The 10690-nt window shown below is 52.0% G+C and overlaps 1 protein-coding gene across 1 annotated transcript; it reads right to left on the bottom strand.

Annotated features, from left to right (window-relative positions):
• Window positions 1-5461: 5461 nt before the first annotated feature.
• LOC125514886 (replication protein A 70 kDa DNA-binding subunit A) lies at window positions 5462-9146 on the bottom strand. Its single transcript, XM_048680255.1, has 2 exons — window positions 8697-9146; window positions 5462-7476 (listed from the first exon to the last, which is right to left on the bottom strand). The coding sequence occupies exons 1-2, from the start codon at window positions 8975-8977 to the stop codon at window positions 5793-5795; spliced, it is 1965 nt and encodes a 654-aa protein (XP_048536212.1). The 5' UTR covers window positions 8978-9146; the 3' UTR covers window positions 5462-5792.
• Between the last annotated feature and the right edge of the window lie 1544 nt (window positions 9147-10690).

Genomic DNA, 10690 nt, shown 5'->3' on the forward strand with positions numbered 1-10690 from the left:
GGTGGAGTCGATGACTTGGTCGATCCGCGGGAGGGCGAACGGATCCTTGGGGCAGGCCTTGTTCAGGCCGGTGTAGTCGATACACATACGCCAGGTCTTGTTCTTCTTCAGGACGAGGACTGGGTTGGCCAGCCACTCGGGATGGAACACTTCCATGATGAAGCCGGCCGCCAAAAGCTTGGTGACTTCTTCACCGATGGTTCTTCTCTTCTCCTTGGAGAAACGACGTAGGGGTTGGCGGACAGGCTTGGCGTCCTTGCGGACATGGAGTTTGTGCTCGACGTACTTCCTCGGGATACCCGGCATGTCCTTTGGGATCCATGCGAAGATATCCCGATTCTCAGGAGGAAGTCGACGAGCTCCCCTTCCTATTTGCTGTCGAGGCGGGTGCCCACAACAACGTACTTGCTGCAACTGGGGTCTTCCGGGTTCAACTTGACTTTCTTGGTCTCCTTGGAGGGCTTGAACGAGGCCTCATCGGCCGGCTCCTCGGCCAGAACCGGCACGGCCGGCATCTCGCTGGCCAAGGCGATGATCCGGTCGAGCTGGCGATGCTCCTCGGCTACCAGCGACTCGGCCAGTTTGGCGCCGTCTCGGCCACACTCCAGGGACTTGCGGTAATCGCCGGTGATGGTGATGAGGCCTTTCGGACCCAGTAGCTTCATCTTTAGATAAGCGTAGTGGGGAACCGCCATGAACTTGGCGAGCGCGGGTCAGCCCATTCGTGCATGGTAAGCGCTGGATAGGTCCACCACTTCGAACCAGAGCAGCTCGCGTCGGAAGTGGTTGTTGTCGCCGAACAGAACGTCGAACTGGATCCGGCCGATCGGGGAGCAGGAGAGGCCGGGGACGATGTCGTGGAAGATCGTCTGGGTCGGCTCTAGGTCCTTGGCCTCAAGGCCGAGCTTGGTCATGGTGTCATGGTAGAGGATGTTGATGCTGCTGCCGTTGATGAGGAGTCGGGAGAACTTGCACGTGCGTTGAGGCGCGACAATGGTGGGGTTGAGGACGAGGGCGTAGCCACCCGGGTCCGGCATGATGGTCGGGTGCTCTTCCCGTGTCCAGGTGACCGGGCGATCCGACCAATGCAAGTACTCCGGCTTGGCCGGGACGACAGTGTTCACCTCCTGCGGGAGCAGGCGTTCGCTGCGCTTATCGTCGCCGAGGCTGGTGAAGATGGCATAGGACGCATTCTGGTCGGCGTAGACGTCACCGTGCATCGCGTCGCTAGCTGGGGGTGGGGGGAGGCGGAGGCAGCTGCCCTGCTCCCGGAGCCGGGGCCGGAGGAGGCGGGATGTCGCCCCGCATGATGCGCTTGGTGATGGCGCACTGCCGAAGCGTGTGCGTGGACGGCCTCGCGCCGCTGTGGTGCTTGCAGGGAGCGTCGAGCATCTCCTCGAAACTCATGGCGGGTTGCCACGCCGTCTTGCCAGTTTGCCGGCGTTTGGCGGCCGGCTCGGCTCCGGGCGCCTGTTCAGCGGCCGTGACGAGCCGGTTGCCATAGCGCTGAGCCGGCTGGTCGGCCTTGCGCTTGTTGTTCTGCTGGTTGTGCTGCTACCAGCTGCTTTCGCCGGCCGGCTTGGGAGGGGAACCGGCTTTGCCTTGCCGGCTTCGTCCAGCGCCACCTGGATCTTCATGGCGGAGTCGGCATTGGCGTATTTGTCCGCCGTCACCATGAGCACGGTGCCATCCCAGCACCCATTGACAAAGTATTGGATGGGATGGACTTCGTGGACGCCCTCGCAGCTGTTCCGAAGCTCGGTCCAGCGTGCGAGGTACTCGCGGACGGTCTCTGTCGGTCCCTGCACGCACATGGCGAGCTGGCTGGGGCAGCCGGGTCGCTTGTAGGTCCCAGTGAAGTTGCGCACAAAGGCATGCTTGAAGTCGACCCACACGTTGATGCTGCCCGCCGGCAGGCTGTTCAACGACGTGCGGGCCGAACCCTGGAGCATGAGAGGCGCGTAGCGCACGGCGAGACGGCGGTTGCCGCCCGCGATGCCGATGGCGGTGGTGTAGTCGATGAGCCGGTCCTCCGGCTTGACGATGTCGTTGTACTTGGGGGTGTCACGGGGGAGCGTGAACCCTTTGTGGAAGGGCTCATCCTGGATGCGCGGACCGAAGCACGCCGGTCCGACGGCGTTGTTCTCTTCCAGCTCCAAGGAGAGGGCGAGTTGGTCGAGGCGGTGGCGAGCGTCAGCGTCGTCGATGGAGCGCGAGCCCAGCCGGCTGGCGACTGCGCCACGGAGGGTCGGGTCGGCCAAAGCCAGACACTGGACGGGTTGTGGGGGAGGATCACGCCGGCGCCGGTCTTCCGGGGCCGGCTCGTCGGTCAAGCCGCCGGTAGTCGTCGGGGCGGGGTTACGCCGGGTCCGGGTGCGGCCGGAGTGCGCTTCGCCAGGTGGCAAAGACGCCGTGTTCTACTGGTCCTTGGGATCGTTGGTGTGGATCGAGCCGGACCCCGCCGGCTCGGTGAGTTGGTTGAGGCGGTCCTGCTGCGCGTTGGTCGTGTCGAGGAGGTCGTTTACCCGCTTTAGGCGGTCCTTCAGCTCCTCGCTGGCAAGCTAATCCAGGCCAACCGCGGCCGCCTGGGCGCGCATATTCTTCACGGGAGTCTTGTAGACGGGAGGGATTGCGCCACCCCGGGCCCGCACGTCATCAACCCGGCTTGGCTCCACCACGGCAGGCATGAAGTCATAGGCGGCGTTGCGCTCCAGCGGAGCGGAGTCCATGTGGCGCTGCATGGCAGCAAGTGTCTCGGATAGGTCCATCAAGCACTGGCGGTCCTCCTCGAGTCGAGCTCGGGCCTCGGCAACGTTGGAGGCGTAGACAGCGGTGGCCATGGGGACGTGAAGGCTTTGCATCGTGGCGTGCAACGGGTTGGGCGAGCCAGCCCGATCCGCTGCGGCCCTGGCTTCGGCGGCCTTCCTCGTCGCGTTGGACGAGGAAGAAGCGCTAGTGTTGGTGACGAAGACCTCCATGCAGAGGTCCATTGACCCGGCAGGGGCGCCGCTACCGAGGGAAATGGGGGAGTTAGAGATGTCAAGTATCTCGCTGGGGTACTCATCGGCCGCGAGCGCATCGGAGATGCATAACACAGCGAAGGAGGCAGCGAGCGCGTCGATGACATCGTCCGCCAGCATGACGGGCTCGTCAGAGTTGGAGAAGGGCCCCGTCTGGAACATGGCTCCGGCCGGAACCTCGAGTTGCCCCACGGTGGGTGCCAACTGTCGTGGTGGGCACACGGGAGATGCCAAGGGATGATGGCTAAAGAGAGGAGGAGGCTCAAGGGCATGGGTGGGCTCCAGAGGCGAGTTCAGCATGAGCGAGCACGGGACGCAAGACATACCCAGATTCGGGGCTCTCCGGAGAGATAACACCCCTAGTCCTGCCGAGTGTGGTTTATATGTAACAGTACAGAGTTGCTCTTAGAGATGTATGGAGGAAGAAGGGAGGCAGGCCAAGGCTTAGGTTGCTCCCTCTCCTTTGGTGTGTGTGTGTGTGTGTGTGCGTGTGTTATTGATCGCGTCGTCCCCGTATGCATGAGGGCTCCTGGGGGGTTTTATAGGTCAACCCCCCAGGGGTATAATGGTAATGTTACAAGGCCATGGAGTCGGGTTGTCATTGTCCGGGAAGCCGGCGCTGGGACCCGCCGGGTGTCAGGGCTCACCGGGTTCTTCGGGCGCGGGCCCCGTGTGCCAGGGGGCACTGTTTGCCGTCTTGTCGATCGTCACGGAGTGGCCGAGTCGACTTCGCTACAGTGGCGCACCGTCAGGTCGCTGGTTGCTGGCATCAGCAGTGCAGATGGGTGCACTGTAGCCATGTTGGCCTTGGTCAGCAGGGTAGGTTGGGCACTGTTGCCACGCCCCGGCTGACCAGCGGAGTTGGTGGGACACTGTTGCCCCGCTCATCCCTGAGTGGAGACTCGTCCCATCGTATGACCGGGATGGGACGGGAGCTGACCCATGGCCGGGTCGAGGAACACGCCAAGGGATGGCTTGGCTTGTTGGAGAAGTCTTGGTCGTGTCGGGTTCGACCGTCTTTGTGTCGGTCGTTGGGGCCGCGTTGAGGAGTTTGGCTGGGTTGAGCAACCCAGCCAAGCGCGAGCCGGATTGAGGGACGTTGTTGGCCCCGGTGTTTTTGAAAAGGATCCGGGTTCCGTTGCCTATCTGGAGTTCATCCCCCGACAACTCATATGAGAAAACCTTTGTGAAAGAAGAAAAGTCATAGGTGAATTTGGGAACAATAAATATGCTTTGTATATTTTCCTTTAGAAAACCCAGTGGGGAAAATAGAAAGTATTGCATATGTCGTATCGTTAAAACCTTTTATAAGAGGGAAAGCTTATAAGGGAAAAGAGTGTGATCTGATATGTCATTGAAAACTCCTTCAAAATCCAGTGGAAAAAATATAAGAAGAAAGATATATGACATATCATGATAATTGTCTCTTTAACTCAATACGGGAAAATCCATAGAGTTTGGAGGACAATAAATATGTCATGTATACTTTCCTAAAACACCCGATGGGGGAAAACAGAAAGTACGACATATGATCTCATGTTGATATTACCTCATTAAAAACCTTGATGAGAACTTGTAAAAATGAACTTATAAAGAGAAAAGGAGTATAATATGATGCTTTGAACATGAGTAATTCAGGAAGATCTCCCCCTGATACTTGCATATCTTAAAGCCGTCGAATACCAATTCCATAAACATGTTCATAGAATGTTGAAGTTGATAGAGACTTCATGGTTGTCACATGATTTGACTTTCAAGATGAACAATATAAAGATATTGCTTATAGAGTAAAACGAGATTGAAAATGAATGGACCATCAGTCCTGATTTCTATTGATTCTCAAGTATATATACATTTAGAAAAGGTGAGAAGAAAAGGTGCATGTTTGGAGGCATCCCTCCTGAACAGGTGCCTGTTGACAATAGAGAGAGAAGAGACATGACTATTCAGGGTTGAACACACCCCTTTGCTAATGACGAGTCATTAATTAGCATGTGCTAATTAATCTACTATTTAATTCCTAACATTTCTCACATGTGTACTATGAAAATGGACCTAAAACAAATAATCAAGATTACAATCCAGTCCTTTTGGACACGCCTTGAATGTGACTACTCGTCACCATCCTCGGCTGCCATCGTGGCCGAACACTGTGCCCCCAACTAGACGTCTTAGCGCCGGGAAGTGCACTGTGTCATGCCGGGATTCGAACTGCAACGGGAACATACAGCTCGCTACAAACCAAGCCGTTGTGTGCCGTCGTCACTCAGAGGCTGTTTGATTTATGACTAACTTTGCCAAAGGTTGTCATATTTTAGGCAAGTTTGACTAACTTAGATGAGTGTTTGGTTCAAGTTACATCTCAGGCAAGCCACACTTAAGTCCTGCATGGCATACACATAAAAAGTATGGCAAGTTTAGGCAAGGTTGGCAAAAATGTGTGACAAAGTGTGGCAATGCTAGGCCTAGAACCAAACAGCCCCTCAGTGTGCCCACCAACTGCATTGGTAAGTTTAAAAAGCAGGGATGCCTTAACACAGACATCAATATGATTCAGTAGCTACATCTGAATTGATCCGTTAAAATTAAACAAGGACAGAAAGTCTACATAGGCCGAGACATTGGCATGCTTACTGTTACTATCACATCAAAAACATCGGTATGAACTGAATAAATCCTGAATCTCTAATATGGTAAGTAAACCTTGGGCCTTCCGAGTAAAAGAGAACATGTTATGGACACCGCCACACCTCTTCGGGCGAAACTCGCTGCTCAATATGATGCCACCAACCTTGAAAGTAAATCGAGCAGATATCTACTTTCGGCAGCAGGATCAAACCTCTCCACTTTGACCAATGTGTTCTTCACTCTCCTCTCGTCGCTGTACGTTTCTTCTTTGACTTTCAGCCTGAGCAGATAATCCTTGAACAAACAGCTGAGCATGGTCTCTGCAAAACGAGGGTCTCCGTTCTCTTTGTATGTAACGAGTTCTAGCGCCGAGCAGCCTAGTAACTCTTGCGCGGTCTCCTGAAACGCTGTCACCCAAGTTGTTCCCGAGTGATCTTGAATCTGAAGCTGCAGAAGATACCTGTAGTCGCACTCTGGAAACTCCTTGTCGCATTTGTCACACACCCACAAGCCAGAGGTCCCCTTTGTCACTTTCTTATTGCACTGCCGGTCACCTTCCTTAGTAGGGCAAGCTGTGTAGCAGAAGTTGTCGCTCTTGAAGAATATAATGGAGGCTTTCACAGTAACCCAATCAGGTTTGTCTCCCATTCCAAGACCATCATCCTTGATTTTAGCAACTGTCATTCGGACCTCGTTCCTTGATGCTGAAGGAGTGTGATCCCTAGATATGGACTGAGTAGAAGCATCCCTTCCTCCACCGTCGAACCATTGCCTCAGAGTATGAGCTTCAGAGAGATCAGGGTCTATGAGGAGTTGAGAGGAAGAAATTGTGCCGACACACTTGCCATTGAAATCATTCACTCTTCCTGTTTTGACACCCAGCACGGGGAAGACCCCACGTTCAACCATTTCTTGCAGCTGTGAGCCTTCTCTGTTGCAAAAGTCACCCCACATGGTTAGATCAACACTTCGACCAGACATATCCTTCAGGCCAATCATTCTTTTCAGAGTTTCCGTGCCGTTTTTCTTCTGTACTGTGGTGGAAGGGCTGACAGAGATAGCAACACCTATGATATCAAGTATAGTACCGGTCGGAGTATCCTCAATTTCACTGATCGGTCTGAAGTTAAACTGCTGAGAGGGAATTGAGCTGTTCTCATCAGGACAAAGATCCACTGATGAATCTCTCTCCAACGTAATCTCCCACTCACTGTTCAGATGGTTATAGTTCCTCTGTACAGGTTTCAAGTTTCCTCTTGATACCACATAGACCTTACCAACTTCCACAACTTCATAGAAGCGATCAAGTTGAGTGTTGAAACATGCCACCCGTATCTCACCCCCATCAGAATCAAGCAAGTCAAAGTTGAACACTTTGCCTTCACCTTTTGCATTGTGGTACCGGCGGATGTCTCCCTTTGCAGTAACTCTACCCTTGATAGCCCAGCGGCCCTGATAAGGATTTAAAGAAGATATGGGGATTATTCTAGCAGGGGCTTCATTTTTCGCAATTGCTCCTTGATTTTTGTAACTGGGTGCAGGACGATAAGATGGCTGTGCTGTTGGCTGGAAGACTGGAGATTTGTCACTGAGCCTGGTGGGTGTGTTCAAGGAGCTCCCTGACACCGAAGGTTGGAAGACTGGAACATTGCCATTGGGCCTTGTGGGACTTGGGTTTCCTGCCGCCAAACCATATTGACGTGTTCCGTTAAATTGCTCCACTCTTGGGTTGTTTTGATTAGAAGATTCACTTTCTGGAGTAATCACTGGATTGCCAATGATGTCACACTCCGCGAGAAGAACTGTCAAATTCAGAACGACGATAACCCTACAGATATTCAACCAATCAGCTCAGCAACAACAAATAATTTCACATACCCACAAGACAAAAGGACAAATTTGCATTTGCACTAGTTACTTAAGACATATGACAGAGAAACTTGAATCATGGCACATTTCAGTTCACAAACTATGTTCCAGCAGCATTTACTGACGAGCAGATCAGAAAAGACACAATGAAACAAAGTCAATTGGCAGCTAAAATAGGTAAATAACAACTTGTATCATCAAGTATACTGCTGAACCAAGTGGGTAGAGCTGAAAGACACAAACCACTAAATGAATCAACCAGATAAAGATGTCCACATCTGTGAGCATGACGTAAACTACAGTGATCAAATCAAACTTCCATGCACCAAATGACCCAATCAGTAAACAAGGAACCTAGCTGATGCACAGCACCATGACCAGTCGACTAGAGTATATAGCAACAACTTACTGCATAACTAACTAAATGAACCACAGCACACAATTAACTTCTTCTAATCATCAAAACGACCATAATGTCAGTTCTCTTTGCAGGTTTATTCCCAGTCTATTTGACTCTTATCTCTTATATTGACTGTTTTATGAAATTCAAGGTAGAGGACCTCCTCTCCCGATCATTCAGAAAATAACATCATTTAACAAGCCAGAAACGCACAGCGCCATAGCCAGATCTACGATTTTACGACCATTATGAGTAGCAGAAATATAATCCAATGAACTAACTTTTACACAAACACCAAACTGTATCATACCTCACAACACAACTTAATTACACATTCCAGTTGGTATACAGATATCTTCTAGTCCTAAAAAGGAATTACAGAATCCAATTCAATCAGCAGCAGATCAGTGGAACAAAATTTCGGCGCCACTCTGGTTGAGTACTGTTATCCTAGAGGGAAAAGACCTAGTTCACTTCTACGGAGTAGTACCTAAGGAAGCATAACATGAGTATCAGGATCAGCGTACACCGAATTTTCCAAGTAGTTAGAAAAGTATCAATCTAAAGCGAGACCCCCAATCAATTTGAGGGACAGCAACTCGCAGGGACCAATTAGACTACACTTACAGGCACAGAAATCGCAGCGAATCACAGACCGCGACCATAAATGGCCAGCCAGAACCCGCGCGCGGGCACGAACCCTAGCCGAAACCGCCCCGGTCGCAAGCGCAAACAATCGAGCATCGATCTACGGTACGCTGAGGGATGCTGAGGCGAACCTTCTGCCGCCGACCATGTTGATGACGTACTCGTCGAGCTGCACGACGGAGCCGCGGCGGATGAGCCCGGAGCGCGCGAGGTCGCTGAGCTGGCCGGCGAACATCGCGGGGCAGGTCTCGGCGCCGTCGGAGACGAGGCCGCGCCACCTGTCGCTCCGGGGCGTGCCCTTGCCGTCGACGTTGACGCAGCGCAGGTTGACGACCTGCACGATGGGCCTGAGGTTCGTGTCCCCCGCCAGCGCCGCCCCCACGCCGTTCGGGGTCAGCCTCGCCGACGCCATCGCCTCGCGGTGGACCGGATTCGCGGGGGCTTCGCGCTCTGCGGCGGGATGGGGCAGAGGAGGGGGGTTGGGGGAGGCGAATGGTGGTGCGGATTTGAAAATCTAGGAGGTTTGGGGGGGCGTCGGAAATGGCGACGGGAGTCGAAGGGGGGAAGAGGCGGTTGCTCGGTGGCGTCGCGGGCTCCTTCCCGGGTAAGACTGAGCTTCGATGAATCTGACCGTCGGGTCGGGTCCGGGTGAGATGATCGGACGGCGGTGGCCGACCCACGTAACGAGAGCGCGCGCGGCATAAACTTGGGCCTGGGCTGGCTACTGGTGGAGCCCTGTGACTGTGAGAACAAATCACTGGCCTGAACGAGGGTTTCTCCATTCTACAGGTATTGCGAATGGGTCGGCCCATTTTCTTCTTTTCTTTCTGCTATTTTTTCATTTTCTGTTTCTTATCTACTAGTTTTCTCATCCAGTTCTCCAGCTTTTTGATCCGTTCTCTATTTTCGTTTTTGCTTATTATTTACTTTTCATTTCCTGGTTAAATTTTTTGTTTCTTTTTCTTGTGCGTGAACATAAATTTAGTCGTGCATGATCATTTTGTCAAAATCGAAAACTTAACTACCCATTTGACACTTAACTCCTATGAAGGGTGTGCCCCCGCAGGCCAGAGCCCATACGTCCGAACAATGTCCGCGGGTGTTTGCTCCAAACCCCAAGCTAGCAGTTTCTTCTTTTTCGGTTTTTAATCTTCATTTCAGTTTTCTTCTATTTTCAAATTTATTTCCCTTTTTCATCAAGTTTACTATCAAACTATATCTCACGTGTATGCTACCTGTTGAACTAGTTCATAGCGGCACACGTCAAAAATTCATAAAATACTTGAAATGGGACATAGGTCGAAGCACATTCATCGTGGAAAGTGCTGCCAGTCACGGCTTGCAATTTGTTCATGTACAGAAGTACACATCAGTGTATATGAGCAATACACAACCAACAATGGGTCATTGCGGTGTCATGAGATGTTTGGTGCGGATACGCATCGGTGCACTTGAATCGATTTGTCAGGGTGAAAACCTAGATTCTAGCCATTATGGTTGGATCCGGTGACGGCGGCTCATGAGCGTCGCTCCCTTTCTGAAGGCGTTGCTGTTGAAGAACGTTGTCGTCCATGCGGTGTCATGAAATGTTTGGTGCGGATATAGTCATTGCTATAGTTTGTCGATCGAACCTGAATGCTTTGGGTTTTTTTCCTCGCCCACAGATAGCTTTGGTCTTGTATGACTTCGCTACTTGTCGACGTGTTTTTGTGTGTGTCGGTATTGGCTGTATGCATCCTAACTATGCAGAGGCCGAGTGTGTGCTCATAGTGTTTATATCCTCTTGATGCTCTATTTCGAGCTAATAAAATCCATTCTTTATCCAAAAAAACAACGGGTCATTGGCCCCAAGAGTCCAATCCCAATGAAGTAACAACATAATGGCGTTGTCGTAGTCCGATCCAAGGCTGGATCCGAGACTTTCACTTAGAGCACACATAAGGTGGACATGATGTGGAAGCTTAAGACAAAGCCTCTGTTATCGACGCACGCATTGCATAATCGCATCTGGAAGTCTTCCACTCGTCGGAATGGGCCAGATCGGGTGTGAGAAGAAGAAGGGGAAGGAGGAACTGAGATGAACCGAAGGTAAAGTACATTTAAAACATTGGTCGCTTATAATTGC

The sequence above is a fragment of the Triticum urartu genome, chromosome 6, assembly GCF_003073215.2.
Source record: "Triticum urartu cultivar G1812 chromosome 6, Tu2.1, whole genome shotgun sequence".
In the NCBI taxonomy this organism is placed as follows: domain Eukaryota; kingdom Viridiplantae; phylum Streptophyta; class Magnoliopsida; order Poales; family Poaceae; genus Triticum; species Triticum urartu.